The following is a 21470-nucleotide window of genomic DNA, read 5'->3' as shown; positions in this document are numbered from 1 at the left end:
TTCAGAGTGTCTTATGGGATTTGTTTAATTGCCTGAGAGCAGGCTAGACAAAAGTAGATATCTTTGCATCTCACCTTTCACTTTACATGAGCTGCTAGCTTTAACACACTCGGCTGCAGGAAGAACCCTTTTTAAGAAGCTTGCTCTAACCTCTTCTTCCTACCTACTTTGCTAAAATGAAATTACAATGGTAGGATAGTAGGTGGATCCTAGGCCTCTACCAAACACACGGTTTGAGGGACAAAACTTTGCATGCCTCTTTATTTACAGAACTTTGCCTTAAACAGGAAATTACAAATTCTAACACAGACTCTTTATTATTTTAGGGGTAATTAGATGTACTGAAATGAGTAATTCTATTCATCACTCAATTATCTTATTCTCATCTCTCAACGATGATGTAGCGTGGTCCCTCTAACAAAAAAAAAATCAATCATCATGCACTAAATGCTATGGAGGACCACACCACATTAACTTTGGAGATAATTGGGTGATATATTCTCCAATTAAAAGATAAAACAAATGAGTAAATCTATATATCATTCTTGTATCACCACAAAACTGATGTGACGTAGTCCCTTACAATAGTCAGCCGGTGTATGGAAATGAATTTTTTTTTTGGGTTGGCCGAGGGAGCACCCCGCACCAACTTTGTGGTGATACGTACAAGGGTGTTGTATAGCATTACTCATAAAGAAGAGATTTCCCAACTCCTCCCACTTCACCACTTCATGTGTGTCCCTTAAAACTCTTAATCCTGCGTACTCTTATTCAAGTAATAAAATGTTTTACATGTTAGACTCCGCTTATTGATAGAGAGTTTGAGTCTACCCACGTGTAAGAAGAGTTGGTGTTTGTCAACAGGAGTTGCTTAATTAATCACGTGAGACCTATAAACTTTTTGGCTGTCCTATCACTACGTGATCTTATTTATCCTTGGCAATTGAAGTAGTTATCTTTGCATCTATTCTCATCTCTAACTTTCACTTTACATGAGGTGTTTCCATAGGAACAACATGGGCCAAACCAAATCATACATGGTGTGTGATGGATGGAGCTTCTTAGTGAATTTTGGGACCCCTTTTGATAGTGTCTTTACATAAGGGACTCTTCCTGCCCACCTTCACGTGACCACCTTCTGTTGTCTCTCATGTGTGCACATAACCTCATTATGATTCCATGGTCTCTCTCTCTCTCTCTCTCGTGGGGATTCAACCTAGTCCTTGTCTACCAAAAAGAGAAGAAACAACACATAAAGAAAAGTAATATAAAAGAGAAAAGATTTTAATTGTCTTGGTGATCTTTATATTTCTACAATCTAATCAATTATATGTAAGGACTTTATATATATCTGATCTTGTCACGTTACAGAAAAGATAAAGTGAGATCTAAGGAAACCACGTTCACGGGGCCAAAACAAATTGTGTCTTTGTTATTTGTTTATCATCTTCCTAAGTGGCATTAGAAAATTAGCTAGGTTTCTTTATTTGAGTTAAATAATTCTTTTGAGTTCAAATTAGATATATTAAATTACCACTTAATTACTTCAAAAGTTTAAGTTAATAAGAACATGGTAAATTTAATTATTTACTTTTAACATTCCCATCAACAAGGTGAGGCACAATACAAAGAATATTTAACTCAAATAAGAGGTAAATTATAAAATTAAGGTTTGCATCCAGGATCTTTACTCTGATACGCTATGTTAAATCACTAATTAATTATCATAAAAAATAATAAATTTAATTAATACTTTAACAAAATAACCATGATATATATACTATGAACTTTGAATACAGATTCTTCTGTACCTTCTTTTTTCTCTTTTTCTTTTGGATAAAGACTAAATAGTTGGGGTGGACCTACCTTATAATTTAGTTGGGGGGTCCAAAACTTTTTAAAATTCTTATAAAATATTATTTTCTATATCATGGTCATGTCAATAATAACTTCTTCATCTCCTAAATAGCTAAATAATTTAATTTTATACGATCTACTACTATTTATATTGATGTATTTATTTAGTACTTACGGGCTCCTCACCTAAAAAATTCCAGTGCAGCCAGTTGCATTATTATTACTGACATGGAAGCTGGCTCCTCTTTCAATAATCAATATCCATCAATTCTAGAATTGATAAAATACATATGATATGATTTTGATCAATTTGGACTGAGAATTCATAAAGTACTCAGTACACGATATGTATTTTATCAATTCTAGAATTGATGGATATTGAAAGAGGAGCCAGCTTCCATGTCAGTAATAATAATGCAACCGGCTGCACTGGAATTTTTTAGGTGAGGAGCCCTATATATATATATATATATATATAGGCTACAATTTTTTATGGTCCATTAATATGCACTACTTCGGTTGTTGAATTAGGTCTCACCAATTACTCCAAATTAAGTGGTAGACGAGGTACCATCTTAAGTAATGTAATGGGTTGAAAATTTGATTGGACTACATATATTCCAAGGTTATGCAAGCATGACGTTGGCCTTTCCAGTTATATATGCGTAAGCGTAAATTAAAGATAAAAGACAATTAAAAGAATATAATAAGTAATTAAGAAAAAGTTAAAAGTAAAAAAAAAAAAATAGTCCTCACAATTAATATTGAGTAATCCAGGAAATAAGTAAAACTCTTTGTTTTTTTTTTTTTTTAACAGAAAGCTGCGGATTTCATTGATTAAAGATCACGAGTATAAAACTTTTATAAAGCTCTACAAAAATCACAGTCACATGCTATGAGGTTATAAAGTTACAAACAAAAATTTTTACAATCATGTGCTATCTATGACTTCAATCTTCCGTTAACTCATGTATAAATACAGGTAAAGAGCGGATCTGCTCTGAGCAGACTAAATCTAAGACATGGGTAACCAAATTTCCTAATAAAATTTATATAAATTGGTTGTGAGAGATAACTCTTTACACCTAATTATTCAGGCCGTGAAGAATATCCTCTCACACCTAATTATTTCTCATCACTCATGAGAGCAGATCTAGAGAGAAAAAAACCTCTTATTCCAAAAAAAAAAAACAAAAACAAAAACAAACAAACAAACAACCAACCAGCAGCAGCGGCCGGAGATGAGATGAACAGCACAATAATGTGGAAAGTGGACGGACGCATAGCGGAGAGGCCGAAGTTATTGATATGGTCGGAGAACACCTACAAACATACAAAAAAAAAAAAAAAACAAAAAACAAAAGGGGAGGGAGAGGGTAGGAGCGGAGAGTAGAAGGGGGCTCTCAAAACTGTTTTTTAGAATGACAAAGTTTTCTTTCAAACTGGATTGAAAGAATTTCCTTCAACCTAATTTATAAAAGTGAAAATAAGTAAAATTTACCTTCTGATAAGCAACATAAAATATCATGTTAAGTTTTTCAATAAGATATGGAGAAGTGAGAAGGAAGGGATATGTAACATTTTAAATGCATAAATGTGTATATATAGTTTGATTAATTGTGTCTACTATATTTATTCTTTCTCTCTCTTTTTTTTTTTTTTTCCTTTTTTTTTTTTTTACTGAGCTGTCATTGTGTTTCAAATTTGTAGATGTAGTTGATCACACCACCAACTGCATACCATGGTGCTTGCAAGGGAAAGAAATGGAGCTAGAGTAAACTCGGAGTCTTGCTGAAAGTGTTGGCGAGATATAACTCTAATGCTTAAGTTAGTAATTAAATTTTTTTATTAAATGGATAAAAGAAAAGGAAAATGCAAGAGTAGCAGGATATCAAGAGAATGTGCCTGAAATAACTAACTTTCTCCAGTACTTATGTAGAGTGCTTTCTCCACTGACCCTAGCTATTGGTGTCGTCCTCTGATATGGCATGACATTGGCTAATCATGGTGCTCAACTCACTTCCTTTTGCAAGATACAACCTTTGCCAAATGTTGCTTGCTAGAATTGTATGCCCTTGGCAGAGTGATGACGCCGAATTCTTTGCCTCTTAGCTTGGGGGGCTGCAACTTTTCTCATTTGTCTTAGCTTGTATTGTTACATGCTTACCTAATAGGCTCACTTAGCCCATCGGGTGTATAGTTTGGGTTCACAACCCCACCCAAGTCAACGCTTCCACCTCGGGTTGGTCAAGTGGTTATTCGGTATATCAAAATTTTAGCTAAATTTTGAAGTTTCAAACATTTTTTTTTCTTAAATATAAAATACCAACAAGTATATTTGGTGGCATTTTTCATTCATCTCTAATTATATTTTCATATTTCCCATCTTTGATATGTTTGTTAATCTGGGACTTCACATTTAGCCGTTGATACAAGTGGAAGTTACCAAAACCATAAAGCTATAATTAATGGCCCCTACTTTCCCACCAGATTTTCCTTCTGATTCCCAAGATGATAGCTTAATAATAAGCCTAAAAAGGGCTTCTCTTTGCAATTTGTTGGATATGAACGTACTTAAGATGTGACCAATTGTTACGTGAGCCGATGCAAATTTATGATAAAGCTTTAAAGTGGAAGCCATGATCATGAATAAGTGGATTAAGGGTCCCTCTCTGATATAAGTTGGAAAGGTTGAATCCTGCTGGCTACAACCAAAGCCCCAAAGAGGGACCATCCACCTATAGTGATCATGACAATCTTCACTATATCATCACAAGCATCAACATCTTTGTGGTTCTTACTTTTGCCTCAATGAAGGTGGAAGCCTGTGTCCTACTAGTTTCCCCTTCCAACTATTTCTTTTCCCCCCCTAACATAATCCTAAAAATGATCTTTTCATGCTGTTTTATTGGTAAGTAGGTACATCATGCCATTGACAAAGACTAAAAGTTATATCTTTCCTTCGTTTTCCTTTGAGATAAGACTTTTAGAGATAGAAGATAGAGAGAAACTGGGGGGTCACTCCGACCCCAGTCTAATTTGTCTCTGACCGAAAGATAAATGGTGTTAAAGTTTCTCCATGTACCATACATATCCAATTTTCTCAATTTTATCCAACTGATTTAGGGAGGGAATCTCCATTTCAATAACAAACTATTGCCGGGAATCCCTAAAACTCTAAGAGGAAGGGCAAATATGTGACGGTCTATATAAAGGAAGTAGGGGTGATCTCTAGATATGCAATTCTGACCCTAGCCAAATTTTGCTAAAAAATTTCCCCTAATTCATCTTCAATGACTTAGGCGTAGGAGTGGCTTCACTGAATCCTTGTGATGAACCCTAACGTCTTCTCTCTTTCACAAGTCTCTTCTCTGATAGGCAGTGTGAGGTTGCTGTAAGTCCTTGCACCAACATAATTAGTGGTTGGTCATAAAGTATTATAGGTATGTTAACATTTTTTTTGGTTGTAAGGAGGATACCATTGCATATTAAGCATTGAACACGAGAATAACACATGGTGACTAATTGTATTGTAGTCAGGGACAGAGGTAGAGATTACTATGGGTAGGAGCCAAGGGCCAAAAATTTAGTAAGATGAGTCAATATGCCAAAAACACCCTATAAATTTTGTTTCATGTGGGGGGTGGGGAGCATACCGGCCCCTCCATTCCTCCGTCCCTTGATTGTAGCCCTCAGTAAGATTATTATAGAATGAAATGACACTCATGAAATCACATGTATTTTAATATGTGAAAATCACATATTCTAAAGATAAATGTCAATTTAATAGATTGAATTAAAAAAATTTATTCGGTCACAATTTGAAGAAAAACTTTTATCTTTCTTCAATTCCAGGAAATAAGCAAAGGTGGCAGTGAAAATGCAAGACATGATAAGATTGATTAAATGAAGATGAAAAACATAAGTTAAAGTATATTCCGAATAAATTAAGGACCATTCAAGAAGATCATAAACCTTTTCCAAGTCTAGTTTAGCCAAAATATATACATTGACATCCTTTGTTGTTACAAATAAGCTGAAGAAGCTCTTGGACAATGGCTAATGGGACGAGCAATTGAGAAATCAAAACAATGCGTGTTTGGTTCGGTTCATAATATGAAATTCATTTTGAATAAAATGACAAATTTTGTCATGTTGATTAAATTTCTACAGACTAACGTGATATTATCACGTCATTCACGTACATTCAAATTTAATTGTTAGTGACTAACGTGGCAAGCATACATGAACTTACAAACTCAAACTAGCATGATAGTTCACGTGGTACCATTACGTCAATTATAATCAAATTTAATTGTTTAGTGACTGACGAGTTAAGTGCCTCGATCATGGGCTATCATGTTAATTTGTAAGAGATTTGTAGCAAAAGTTATACATAGTACCTAGCTCTAACAATATTTTTATTTATTTATTTATTTTTATTTTTATTTTTATTTTTATTTTTTTATAATTTCCTCATAAATAGACATTCTTGCTTATTACATAAGCCTAATATATATAAAGGAATGATGTGGAAATATATAGATGCATTTCACATGAATTTACATGCATATAATAATGACGGAAATCATTAATGGTTACCATATTATAAATCTCATAAACATTGGACATGAAAAGTAATGAATACGTACACTACAGTGTAACAAAATGGAAATAGCACCACATGAAATTGTATAGGGGTCTTATTGAAATTAAAAAAAAAAAAAAAAAAACGAGAAGAAAGTTTTCTTAAATAAAAAATATATAAATTAAAAATAAATTATTTAATATCTAAATATAAAACAGGGCCACTTAAATTTATTGTCTTAGATCTCAAAATCTATCAAACTCCTCACCTCGCCACTTAATTTTATTGTTTTAAGCTTCAAAATCGACAATTTATCAAGCTGCTGACCTTAAAATCTTTTACTCATTGAAAAAAAAAAGAAAAAGAAAAAAAAAAAAGAAGAAGATAAAAATGGATAAGATCTTTTATCATTGTCTAAGCAAGTTTAAGACCAACTTTCTTCAAGGCAATTGTATGGAACCCAAAAAGGGAAGACAAAAAAGCAATGGTATTATTTGTCGTGAAACCAAAAGACAGACCCTCTTCGGGAGGGGGGGTTCCAAGCATGCATGTGTTGTATCAAGTTAAAAATGCACATTAAAGAAGACAACCCACAAACTAGGACCACCATAGGAACAAAGCCTAGAACCTAATTAAATTGGCGAATTTAGTTTAGGACCCCATTTAAGGGCAGTTAGGTTGGCAGTTGGGGTTCCCAAAGCTCAAATTGATATGTAAATTAACACTTTATTTTTAAAAGCTCAAGTTGAGAGAATATATATATATATATATATATATATATATATATTAACTTTCATTCTTAATAAGATTTAACATATGAAATATTTAGTTGAAAAAAAAAAAAAAAAAAAAAAGAGTTATGGAAATGGATTTGACCGCATGACTACTGCTCTAATACTTCATTAAATCATAGTGTGTTTTTGTTTTTTTTTTTTTTTTATCAAAAACGTATGTTAATAGAAAATAATGAATTTAATTATTTATTTTATATTTTAATATTTGGGTATGTTTAGTATACTAAAATGATGATTAATTGCCTAGAAATGAGGAATACAGGAAGGGAATTAATAAAATGAACATTCATATTCGCTTGTTTGGTGGTAACACAAAAATGACTATATTTTCTACCTACAATGGAATATGATTCCAACCAAATTTCTTAAAATACCTTTAATTATAAAAATAATATTTCCAAAAAAACTTTTTTTTTTTTTCTTTTTTTTCTTGGCACAAGAAAGACCATTTGTATTTGTCCGATCCCCCATGGTGGCTAACCACCCCCTTGGGGGTGGTTGGTGACAATGAAGGGTAGCTAAAGAGATGACGATGACCTGTGGCGACGGAGAACGGTAAAATATAGTTTTTAGAGGGTGGTCGGACGGTAATTAGTTGTAGACTAAATTGGGTAGTGGCCAGCGACACGTGAATCTAGGCGGTGGCCGACGACAAGTTGGGCTAAATGGGGGACGATGATAGGTTTCGTTGGGGGGCTCAACCACCACAAAGTGGCCTCTGGCAAAGTCTGCTTCATTCAAGAACTCCGCTTTCTCTCTGGAACCGCCTCTGGCCTGACACCGAGCCAGTGTATTTTTATGTTCAAATTCTTCTAACCCAGGCGGCGGGCGAAGCGCCGAGCCATGCGCGGGTACCCGCTACCGGGCCTGAGCTCCCACTCCGCCTACGAACCTAACCTAAAACCCCAAAATATCTCCCACCCACTCCCTATTTTCTCTCATCTCACGTCTGACGCCTCCAAATCCAGCAAGAAAGTTTTCTCCTCTTTCCCCCTGATTTTCTTCTTCTTCTTCTTCTCCTTCTTTCCCCCTCCACGCAGCTTCCATCACCTAGCTCCCACCCCTGCTCTTTCTGCCGACATCCAGAGAACTTGAAGCCTCGAAGACGAAAAGATCAACAAGGAGATTGAGAAGGAGTTGGGAGAGAGTTGGGCTGAGAGTGAAATGGAGGGAGAATCAGTGAGAAAGAGAGAAAGGAATTTACGGTGAGAGAGAGAAAAAGCTGGGATTGTGGACCATGGTTGATGGTTCTTTGACTTCTTTCCCTCTGATTATTAGGTTCTCATGAATCCAGAATCATGAGGTAATTTTGTGACTTGTAATTGATTAGTTAAAATTTTTTCTCCTTTCCATTTGATTTTCCTCTCTTCTTCTCGTCTTTCCCTTTGATTTTCTTCTCTTCTTCTCCTTCTTTCCCTCGATCTGTTTGCTTGCTGAGAAAATCCTTTGTTTGCTTGCTGAGAAAATCCTTGGAAGAGAAAATTTTGATGCCTTGAATTCTTACCCGACCCGCCCCGCAAAACCCGCAAAACCCGTGCCTATTCAACCCGCCCTGCAATACCCGAACCCGCATGGGTACTGTAATTTTTTGCGGGTGACGGGTTGAAATTTCTCAAACCCGCAGGATGCGGGGCGGGTGAAAAAAAAGGCAATACCCGCCCCGCCCCGACCCGTGCCCACCCCTACTCACAAGGTAGTGGTCGGCTACCCATGAGAGAGACGACGAGCAAAGACGAATTTTATTTTTTTATTTTTTTACCTACAATAATAATTTTTTGAGATACTATTCTAGAACTATTTAATTCTCGAAAGAATACCTACTCACCACCCCTTTTTTTTTAAAAAACTATTATTTATTTCAGGAGAATATTCTCAATAATAGTGTCTGAACCAAAATACAAAATAGTTATTTTATGCTTATAGAGTCTATTGGCCTAAAGCGTACCCATAGTAGAGGCTGGAGACGCACGCTTGAGACTCACGTGGACTGTGATTGACCATGTAGCTGATTAAAGCTCACCTCACGCCCAACCCATGACCAGCTTTAAAGCCAAGTAAACAAACGCTGAAAGCAACATCTGTTACCCTCTATTCTAAGCCTCACCTCATTTCGCTTCCACGTACTCTTTACCCTCTACCATACCATACACCTTCCTCATCTAACTTTAATTTTCTACCACCCAACAAAAAAATTAAAAATTAAAAAATTGAAAAAAGCAAAACAAAGAGAGAGAGAACCTTCAAATGTTGCCTTGTACGACAGTCAAATACTTTTTGGATTACAAAACTAGTGCCTTCAAGATGGGATTAAGATTTTTTTAAAACTAGTGCTTCCGAAATTTTATAAAAATTTGGACAGTTTAAGAGGTGAAAATTGTAGAACTCACTTGCTCCGAGTAGGTGGGTTTGAGACTCTAAGTTGTTTCAAGCAAGTGAACCGTCTTAAACTGTTCAAATTTTTATGAAATTTAAGCAACCCAATTTTAAGGGATCATAATCCTCCAAGATGATAGGTTCCTAACCTTATTAGAATATTCAATTGATATATACGGTGGCGATAAATGCCATAGACATAACAAGAAACATACACTTATATCTCACTTTTATCATACTATACTGACATAACAGTAATCTTGAAATTAGTCATAGTTATAAAAAAAAAATAAAAAAATAAAAAAAAAATAAATTTTTTTTTAATAACTACGTACTTAGAGCTTGTTTGGGATTGCATTTTTTACAAAAGCTTCATTTTTAAGTTTTTTCTCCTGTAAAACGCTGCTTTCTACTTATTTTTTTGTACTTTAACCCTCCTCTTACCATACCTAGTATTCTTTCAAACCGACTTTGGAAATAAGAAAGACTTTACGCTTCCCTAAACCAATCCCGCAAATGCCCTTAAGAATAATTTAAAAACTACATTTTTATCTAACAATTATCACACATTACAGCTACAACTAATCATTGGATTAGTTTTTATAAAAAAAAAAAAAAAAAAAAAATTACAAAACCTTTTATAGAATAAAAATATAATATCTAACATTTCTCATAATTATTAAATCCTGCCCCACCAACATAACATAACATGATAAAAATAAGACGAGGTGTTTGATGATTTTTGTAGGTGTTGGTTGATGTGGTCTTTTATTTTCCTTAACATTTCACCCTTCGTATATATATTTGAGTACATATCTTGTCTTCTACTTAACGTAGATTACCAAACGGCAGTTGCATTAGTTTACTCGTACATATATAGATGTTATATCTTAGGACTTAGCTAAATGTACCATGATTAAAGAATTTGATCGCTGTGATCCATATAATGAAGAGAATACGATAAAACTAATTAAAGATTTATTATTCCTTAAACTTTTACGTTTATTCATTTATGCGATATGTCTTGGTTTAGTTTTACGTTAAATCAAATGTTGCTTTGCTACGTTTTATATACAAAATGGGTGTTGGTAAGGGGTCCTACAATTTTTACTATTTTTTTATTTTTATAAATTGATGTGACAATTTATGTAGAATTTATCATATTAGTCACTTAAATTTAATTTAATTACGGATGATGTGGCGGTTCATAAGGTATTGTATTAAAAGTTGTAATATCCCAAGAATTTTTCTAAACCGATTAGAATCCCCTACAATTTCTTTGAAATCGTAGATTTTCAAATTATAGAATTTGAGCTATTTTTAGGCATCGAAAAACTCTGAAAATATCACATATATTAAAAAGGTAGAATGTTATAATTGAGAATTGAATATATTTTCATTGGGTTCTTGTTCTCGATGTGGTAAAAAAGTTTTGAACTAAAAATTATTTTTTGGTTTTTTAAAAAATAGGCGTCTCTACAAAAGTTAAGAAAACACGTTTTGGGATGAAAACTTTTTCTGGCTACCTCGATAACTTGTCACCTTTTTATATATATGATATTTTCGAAATGCTTCGATGCCTAAGAAGGGTCTAAATTTCGTAGTTTGAGAATTTACAATTTTTTTTAAAATTATAAGGAATTATGAGGGGGCCAGATGTAAATTTTAGATGACAACGGTGCAATCATGAGCTGCCTGTATTACATGCAATATCAGTAGTTTACTGGACCTTATCCAAATCTGTAAATTCCAATACCATTTTTGTTATAATTTTTAGCTGAAAAAAGTGATCAGCATTATAAACTATTCTATAGTAATGCCAAAAGTAGAATTTGTGACCCAAGGTTTAATGCCAATTTCACACGTATATATATATTTTCTAGTCTTTTAATATTTTAATTATTTTCAAAGTCATGATTTTTGTAGACCTTTTCAGTCAAAATCGTAGTGGTCTAATTGTGCTGGGATTGAGAACCTCTAGAGGATGAGAATCCAATGTACAACGAATGATGGTTACTAATATAATATTCAACTCGATCCTCCTGGCCTACCAAGAGTATCGGGTGGATTAATGTCTTGCAAAAGTATATGGAAACCATATTCTACCAGAAAAAAATAATAATAAATATATATATATATATATATAGACATAATTTTTCTTTAAATTGAGTGGAAAATTTTTATTTAATTCGATCGACCTATAAAATTCTCATAATTTTTTAAGCATATGAAGAGACAGACGACAATTTTGTAGACAGAATTAAAATAAAATTCTGGGCATATTCATAATTAAAGCATGCATACTTTATCAAATTAAATATGATAAAATGGAGTTCTTTTAATTTGGTTAAAATGTCATTTTCGAAAGATTGAGATCATCAAGGATATATTAATTAGTCAGTAGTCACAGCTGACCGTTGGGGATTGCTTGCATGCTTTCTTATCTCGCCAAGCCACCGATCAATCTTCAACGTCTACGTCGGTGCGAAATGACCATGACAGCCCCCTAATATCAGATATTGCCAAGCAAAATTCTCAAAACCTAAAATTCATGGCGGCAGGCTGCAGCGACTATATACAAAATTCACTCTTTTTCAATCTGGTTATTAATATTATATGGATGCCAACAAACCCAGATGAACAAAAAAAAAATCTTTGTATTATGGTGTCGGTTTGGCCTGCATCTTTTTGAATTAACATATTCCATTTATTATTATTATTATTATTTAATTAAGAGTGGATGAAACATGCCAACTCAGCAGATATATATATATGAGAGCCCTTGTTATCCGGTCGGGGTGTAAAGGACCACTTTTGCAGCCCTCAATACATATTTGACACGCGCCGGAAACTCCATAGCCATACACAGGATAGAATCTCAAAACCCATTGAAAATTTTTTGTCCAATGAGTTGGCCGAAGGCGACGTAGAAGTAGTAGACACCGGGAAGGAAGCGAAGGGTGATGAGCCACAGGTCTGGCCAGACCTGGTGGGTCACGGCAAGAAACCCACGCGAGTCTGGCGTCTATCTCTCCTGCATCATTCCTAGGCAAACTCATTGGACAAAAAATTTTCAATGGGTTTTGCGATTTTATCCGTGTATTCTATATAATGTTTTTGGCTTATGTGTCACTTGTTTATTGGGGGCTATAAACTTGTGGTTTTACACCAAGTCCGAATAGAAGGTTTTCTTATATATGATATGTACGCCATAAACCAAAAAAGCAATATTTCTCTCTTTATTTTTTGTTAGTATAATAGCTTTTACTATAATCCTTTATAAATTGATATGATAGTTCATGTGACATTTACCATGCACATTAGTCACTTGACACTTATCACAAACTGATAAATTAACTCATCATTTTCTTGTTGAAAACGTTGTGATGCATTAGTCAATGGCTAGAAAAAATTGTCTTGTTGAAAATTGCTTGGGACAGTAACATTCAAAGAGTTAAACAAAGCATAGATTAGATTTTGATGGAAGCAATTTCTCATTGTATCTGTTGAATAGCTCTGATACCACCATGTTGAATATATAGTTCTGATACCATGTTGAAAGAAAGATGATATGAGAATAATAGCGGAAACAAGATAGAGAATGAACATAAAGAACTTACAAATGGTTCGGTGTTAGAGACCTGCATCCACCTCTTGGAACCTAAGGATTACATTGTCCTCATTAACTTAATTTATCTACAATACAAAGGTCCATATTTATAAGGTAATGTCTAAATACAATTATTGTAATCAAATTCCCTTAATTTGATTACAATCCCAATATTTGATTACAATTCACTCATAAATAAAGAATATTTGATATCAACATAATTATGGAATATACGAAAAATATTATATATTTTTCATATATTCTAACAGTATCTATGATATTATTTTGTTAGAACATTATACTTTATTTTTATGAAATTAATAAAAAAAGGTATTGTTATAAAATAATAATAATAATAATAATAATAATAACACTTGCAGAAAAATGACTCAGCAATTATGGATGAACCTAATAGGTTTAATACTTGTTCCTAAAATGAATGCAGGAATGTGAAATATATTTCAGTTTTTGATGTGCATGATTCATGAACCACATTGATTGGGACATTCTCTTAAAATCTAAATCTTGGGTGGGAAGGAAATGCTGGAATTGGTGTTGCTTATAATGTGCATTTGTGGAAGCCAGCCACTACCGACTCAAAATAATAATAGAAATTATATATATATAATTTTGTTAATAAGAAGTAATTTAATAACGAATTAATACTGTATTATTTTGCAAGAAATTGAAATAATGAATAAAAAAAATGATTTTTAAAATTACTCTTGGGTCCAGTATGGTGGCTAAAAGTGAAAGAAAGTAGATGAAAAAATACATTGCTTAGATTAGGCCTAAGAAAATACACATAAGATTCCATTTACGTTTGACAATGGCTGGCAAATCATTTCAACACAATCATTTTTTTCAATGCAGCGACATCAAAATTCTATTCAACTATTTACATAGTCTCTACATGACGTGATATTTCCATAAATAGAGGTGAAAATTCACAAATAATAAATTTTCAATAACACAATCATTATTTCTGGATTGATTTTAAACAGACCAATAAATGGGGTTCAAATGTTAAAAAAATTTATAGATTCAAATTCCAGGTTCACGACGTGAACAGAGTACGCGATATAACGATTGATAATTTTTGACATGATTCAAAAATTTGACATGAATTTAATACAAAATTAACGGGTTATAATTTTGAGCTATGACCCATTTAATTAAATAAGTTAGAGTTGATTTATATAGTTTTAGAGAAACGTTACAGTTTTTCTTAATGTTTCCTTGATCTTACGTTAATATTATTTTCTAAAAAAAAATATAAGGGAATAGTGGAGTAAGGCTTTTTTTTTTTTTTTTTTTTTGTACTTTTACTTTTACTTTTTAAAGAAAAGAATATCTACTTAGATTATCAGAACACTAAGAAGAACCGTAACATTGCTAACCCTAATGAGAAGCTTAAGCTCGTGTATTTTTTTAATTAAAAAAAGTATATTTCAGAACATTTCTACCAGTTCTGCCCTCATTACCAGCTGGATAACACGTGAGAAGTGAGCAAGGTAAGACAATTACGTCAGAAATATTACATAAAAGTACAAGGGCATGTATGTCAAACTCTTGCCTACTGTTCCCTTGATCCGATACAGACAACCATTACATAGCTAACCTCCCACCTAATACAACCTTTTCAAATAATTAATTAATCCCAGAGAAGCTTCTCCTACAATATTTTAATTATTGATTTCCTTTTTTGAAAAACAAATAAAACAAAAAAGAAAAAAAGGAAAAAGAAAAAAGAAAACCAAGCGTCATCTCTCGTTGTAAAGAGACGGCATCACAAGCTCTTCCTCTCAGATCTGCTCTGTTTTCATTTCCTCTCTGCAATCTCTTCAACGAGCTTCGAGTTCTCTCCACTCTCCGGAACTCAGTCTTTCGATGAGTCGGACTCGCATTTGATCCGCCGAGTCGACTCGCGCGTCTCTCTCTCTCTGTGCTGCTTTCTGCGATGGGTTAAGGTTGGTGGAGCTGAGATTGATCGTTTTGGCTTGCATTGAGTCAGTGTAGTTATGTGCTGTCGAGGTTCGCCGGAGCTCCGGTGATTGCGGAGGTTTCCGGTGGAATTCGCGGCGGAGCTTGGATATTGTTAGTCGGCCAGAATGTTCAGGTCGGCGAGGTGGAGGAGCGAGAAGAACAAGGTCAAAGCGGTCTTCAAATTGCAGTTCCATGCAACGCAGGTGATTCTATCACGTTTTTCGTTTTGTTTTGAAATATGTATATGTGTGTGTTTTCGTGACCAAAATTTGAGTATGATTTGGTTTGGATTTTTTTTTTGAAGTCTTGGATTTGATAGTAGTGGATATGCGAGTTTAGTTTTGTTCTGTTTGGTTGCCGAGAAAATGAGCTTAACCACTAGTATGTGGATCACTTGAATTGAAGCTTTTAAATTTTGGAAACAAGAACACACGCCAAGGATGGCCTGAAAGTTCTGTTTGCTTTAATTTTTCGTTAGTTCTTGGGAATCAAACCGTGGAATGTGAACGGCATTGTAGTGGGCAATGTGATTGGAACTGTGAAATGTAAGAGCTTGTGGCTTGTGATTTCAGGTATCGCAGTTTGGTACGGATGCGTTGGTGGTATCTTTGATCCCTGCGGATGTGGGAAAGCCGGCGGTGAAATCAGAGAAAGCTACGGTTCAAAACGGAACTTGCCGTTGGGAAAATCCGGTCTATGAGACGGTGAAATTCAATCAGGAACCGAGGACTGGGAAGATCAATGAGAGAGTCTACCACTTCCTTGTCTCAACTGTATGAAATAGTAGCCAAAGATGTTGAATTTCAAAATCTTGGTTTTTGTGGAGTGGTTGTTTCCATTGTGTTAATGTGTTTGTTTGGTGGGTTTCTGTAGGGGCCTTCGAAAGCAGGCACTATTGGGGAAGTTTCTGTTGATTTTGCTGAATATGCCGAGGCGACAAAACCTTCCTCTGTCTCTCTTCCTCTTAAGAATTCGAATGCAGTTTTACATGTTAGCACTCGTCCTCTGTTCCTCTCGAATTGATATATCTCTTGGTTATATAAATCCTTCAGAGATTTCTCTGCTTGATCTCACGATTAAAGATTGAGTTCTGTGTTAAATTGAACTCTTGTTTCTGTTTTTGAATAGGTTGTGATTCAGAGACTGCAGGAAAATGTAGATCAGAGGTATAAATAGTCATACTATGTTTTAATCTCTTTGAAGATCACGGGCTTTGCTTTTGTAACTTATAATTGTGAGTCTGGCCTTGTTGAATTTTTTTTTATAGAGAGGCGCATAAATGTGAAGATGCAAACTTAAAATCTGAGGAAAGGAGCTTGAAGACCTACCTAAGTCATGGTGATGCAGATGAAAGCATTGCTAGTCATCCTACTGAAGTAATCCAGCAAAATTAAAATCCAGTTTTCTTTTACTTCATTTATATAGTTTGTCACTGACCTTCTCCATCCCTTCATAAAAGGGGAGTAGGGAAAGGGAAGGGGGATTAGTGGTGCAAAAATTTGTTTTATGTTTTCACAATTTAAGCCCAGATATATGAAATTTCAGCAAACATATATGACTATGGAATTTATTTTCTTGTTCTTTGTTTTTTGATTTAAATGATTGATGTATTATGTCTTTTTTCCCCATTGTTTTTACAGGATGGGCCAAATGATAAAACCATCCACAATGCTGACCTGAATGGTAACCGTAGAGCGTCCAGTGGATCGGACATTACATTGTCAAGTTCGGAGAGTAGCTCTGGACTTAATACCCCACGAGAAGTTGGACTGAGAAATAGTAACATCCACCAGGACCCTTCTAGCTTCCTATCATCTCTGAGACACTCCTCGTTGCCACATCAACCAGCAGGAAATGCCTCAACGACAGTATATGAGGAGTGGTCAGGTGGTTCTGATCATGGCATAAGTACAGATGACTCAACACATAGTTCTCATGACGCCCTTCTAAGAGAAAGCTCTCAACAGGCTTCAGATATTGAGATTGAAAAGCTCAAGGCTGAGCTTGGTGCATTGGCTAGGCAGGCAGATCTGTCAGAGTTGGAATTACAGACCCTACGAAAGCAAATTGTTAAGGAGAGCAAAAGGGGGCATGATCTCACAAGAGAGATTGTTAGCTTGAAAGAGGAGAGAGATGAAATCAAGTCAGAATGTGAGAAACTCAAGGCATTCCAGAAACGTATGGATGAGGCAAAAGTTAAAAGCATTTTGCAGTCAGAAGGTGGAGATCTGCGTGCTCTTATTGAAGAAATCAGACAAGAATTGACATATGAGAAGGACTTGAATGGCAATCTTCGATTACAGTTGCAGAAGACCCAGGAATCTAATGCTGAGTTGATTCTTGCTGTAAGGGACCTGGATGAACTGTTGGAAGCGAAGGACAGGGAAATATCTGATCTTTCCAACAAATTAGGATCCAATGAGAATGCTGAAGAGGTAAGGGGAACCCATCTAAAATGTGAGACAGATGACGAAGAGCAGAAAGCACTGGAAGACCTTGTTAGGGGCCACAGCGATGCCAAAGAAGCGTACTTGCTGGAGCAAAAGATCATAGACCTCTATGGCGAAATAGAGATTTATAGGAGAGATAAAGATGAGCTAGAGATGCAGATGGAGCAGCTTGCACTTGACTATGAGATATTGAAGCAGGAAAACCATGACATGTCGTATAAACTGGAACAAAATCAACTGCAAGAACAACTGAAGATGCAGTATGAATGTTCATCTCCTTCTGCTGCTGTTGCTGAACTAGAAGAACATATTGAGAGCTTGGAAAATGATTTCAAGAAGCAGTCGAAAGAATTATCAGATTCTTTGGCTACCATAAGGGAACTTGAAACACATATGAAAAGCTTGGAGGAAGAATTGGAGAAGCAGGCACAAGGATTTGAAGCCGATCTGGAATCTGTGACACGTGCCAAAGTTGAGCAGGAGCAGAGAGCCATCCGAGCAGAGGAAGCCTTGCGAAAGACAAGATGGAAAAATGCTAGTATGGCTGAGAGTCTTCAGGAGGAATTTAGAAGGCTCTCAATGCAAATGGCCTCTACATTTGATGCAAATGAGAAGGTGGCGGCAAAAGCATTGATGGAAGCTCGTGAACTGCGACTGCAGAAAAGTCAACTAGAAGATATGCTCCTGAAAGTCAAAGAAGAGCTTGAGTTAGCGAGAGATGATTATGAGGCAAAAAGATGCGAGCTTTCCAACCAAATAGACACGAAGACATATCAGATAGAACAGATGTTGGTGGAAATTGATAACAAGTCCAAGCAACTTGAATATCAGAAACAGCATGGTGAAGAAGTTAGCAGAGCTTTCTCTGAGGAGATTGAAATGCTCAAAGCTGAGATTAAAAGGCTCACAGCAGAGAATGCCTGCCTTTCTGAACAAGAAGAACATCAAGAAAATTTGCGAGGTGAGTTGGAACAAATGAAGACATCAATTCATCAATCTGAGATGCTGGCACAGAGGGGAAATGTAGACAGAAATGAACTCTTGAACACAATTGCTTTGCTTAAGAAGGAAGCAGAGAAGTCACAGGAGGAGTTAAGTAGACTGAGGCATCTCAAGGATGAGAGGGAGGCAACTGTTGAGCTCTTACAATCGGAGTTGGAAATGCTTAAAGCTCAGTGTAACAATTTAAAACATTCCTTGTTTGAGGATGAAGTTGAGAAAGAGAAACTCAGAAAGCAGGTTTTCCAATTAAAAATTGACCTGAAGAAGAAGGATGAAGCGTTCACCAGTATAGAGAAGAAGCTCAAGGATAGTGATGGGCATATAGCACTTTCCAATGGATCTAAACCTACTCCGAAAAATAATAAATTAGCTTCAGTTCCTCGCGGTTCAAAAGAAGTTGCAAGCCTGAGGGAGAAAATAAAATTGCTTGAGGTAAATTACTATTCCCAATTTCCCATTAGTCTATGAATACATAAGTTCTGATAAATATATGCTTATGACTAAATGACGATGCTTAGATGACTGTGCCAATGTCAAACGTTTTGCTAGACTACAATATGATTAACAGTTTTCTGTGTGGCTATCAGGTTATATTAACTGTCCTTCGTACGTACTTGTGACCCTCCTAGTCCTACACTCTGTCTAAGATGTGTTATGAATTTGTTTTCTTGATTTGGGTGTGCCAGTTGAGAGGATTCTTTGTATTGATAATGATTTTGTCTGACAGGTACAGATAAAGCTAAAGGAAACTGCCTTGGAAACCTCGACAAATTCATTTTTGGAGAAGGAAAAGGATCTTCAGAACACAATTGAAGAATTGGAGAGCAAAATGGAAGAACTCAGTCAGAGTACTGCATTTCAAAAGGTTTGCAACAGTGCACATTATCTAATGCATCGAAAATGAGATGCTTATATTATATAGTGCTGTAGCTATTTTACTGTTTAATGATAAAAGTACCTTCTTGACCTGCTTAATTTCCTTATCATTGTTGGAGGATGAAATGAGGGTTTGCTATCAAAACCTATGTATAGTTGTGTCTTGTTTTTTGAGTTATTGTTCTGCTGAGTTTCCTTTCAATTTCTCTATCAAGTTTGAGTGCCAAACTGAATTATCTCAATAATATACAGGCCATCAAAGTTACAAGTGACATTATCTCTATCAGTGACATACCTGAAGAGGCGAGAACTGCAGCTGAACTTTTGAGCAGTACAGCTTACCCGCCAAAAGAAAATGGGAATGCCTCATCATTAATCAAGAGGTATTACTTGAATACAGAAGAGTACTACTTGCTGTTTGCTATATGGGCAACTGCAGTTATGCTAACTACAATTCCTTTCTAATTGCAAGTCACTAACATGTATACTTAATGTTTCACCACAGCAACGACGAAATGTCGTCAGAGAAAGAACTGAAAGCCTCTATTATTAGTAACAAAGATGGAAACCTTGACGATTTAATAGCTGAATTGACGTTGTTAAAGGAGAGGAATGAATCGATGGAAAGCGAACTAAAGGAGATGCAAGAGAGATATTCAGAAATAAGTCTCAAGTTTGCAGAGGTAGAAGGTGAAAGACAGCAACTTGTAATGACAGTGCGTAACCTTAAGAATGCCAAGAAGAGCTAGTAACATTTTCCTGATATACCGGAGCATATATACTATGTATAGCAAAGCCGCTTTGAAAATTCAGATGTGCAGTTCCAACAAAGTGAATAAGTTAAGGATCGTGATCTCCTACAATCCCCTGTCCGGATTGCAGGGAATCCCCTGCAATTGTAAGAGGCCCCTAGCCTGTTATGGTAAATGGGCTCCATCAAGAGACCTCTTACAATTGCCTGTCCGATTGCGAAGGGCAGGTAATAGGGAATTTCCTGATCCATAAGGTAATAGGTACATCAGTACAATATTGTTTTGTTCTTTTTTTTCGTTCCTTCTGTTATTTTTTCTTTTTCTCTAGCAATTGCTGTATGTCTGTCCCATAACGTATAATAGAAAGTTGTCTTGTAGTTGTTCAGTGTAGCTCAGTTTTATACTTCTGTATTGCCTCCACCCCACGCTCTTTCTGTAATTTTTTGAGAGCTTGCCATGATATATGTGACCTTTCCATTATTAATAAATTCTTTTTATATTTCTTGGTTGAGATAATACAAAGAACAGTTCTTTCTACTTGTTAAGATAAATACATTTTTTGTCTATAGCACTTTCAATTGTATTCGTGCAATGCATATGTAGAATGAGTAATGCTATTTAGCAGATTGTTATAACTGGGATGAGTGGTAGTGAAACTCAGCTCCTAATTATATTTTTTTTTTCCAAGTGTGCTTCCCAGACGTGTAGTCGACCTATACGCTTGTTGGTAGATGAGTGGCATTACACGGAGTGTTGTTATATGGAAGATGGTGCCTATGTGCCTTTTATGGTGTTTAGAGAGTGAAATGAATGACAAAAGTTTGGGAACTGTGAGAGAACGTTAGAGGAGATTAAGTCTTTATTCTTCAAAATTTTGTATTTTTGGACAGTTGCTTATTTTCCATATTTGACGATTAGTTATAGTGATTTCCTTGTTTTTTTTGTTCGTTATAGTTATGTGTTTCCTCTTGTATACTTTTGTACTTAGGGACGTTTATACTTTTAATGATATGTGTTGATTAGTTATTAAAAAACAATTCCTACCATGTCATCAAGTTATATAACATGCTTCATATACACTATACCTCTATTCCATCTGTTAGGCTGATGTGGTAGTGCCCATTAGCGTTTCAATCAACCCTTATTAAAAACAAAAAACTTAGGGCTAATAGGCATTGCTAC

General features: G+C 35.2%; 1 protein-coding gene across 1 annotated transcript; it reads left to right on the top strand.

The window, feature by feature from the left end:
* The first annotated feature begins 15000 nt into the window (after positions 1 to 15000).
* Positions 15001 to 20825, top strand: LOC132176037 (uncharacterized). The gene is made up of 9 exons (XM_059588150.1): positions 15001 to 15411; positions 15781 to 15981; positions 16082 to 16198; positions 16337 to 16374; positions 16476 to 16584; positions 16849 to 19092; positions 19388 to 19525; positions 19789 to 19919; positions 20042 to 20825. Exons 1-9 carry the CDS (start codon positions 15334 to 15336, stop codon positions 20283 to 20285), a joined length of 3300 nt encoding a protein of 1099 aa, XP_059444133.1. The 5' UTR covers positions 15001 to 15333; the 3' UTR covers positions 20286 to 20825.
* The last annotated feature ends 645 nt before the right edge of the window (positions 20826 to 21470 follow it).

Source organism: Corylus avellana, chromosome ca3 (assembly GCF_901000735.1).
Source record: "Corylus avellana chromosome ca3, CavTom2PMs-1.0".
In the NCBI taxonomy this organism is placed as follows: Eukaryota; Viridiplantae; Streptophyta; class Magnoliopsida; order Fagales; family Betulaceae; genus Corylus; species Corylus avellana.
The sequence above is the reverse complement of the archived record's forward strand: the minus strand, read 5'-3'. Positions and strand labels throughout refer to the sequence as shown.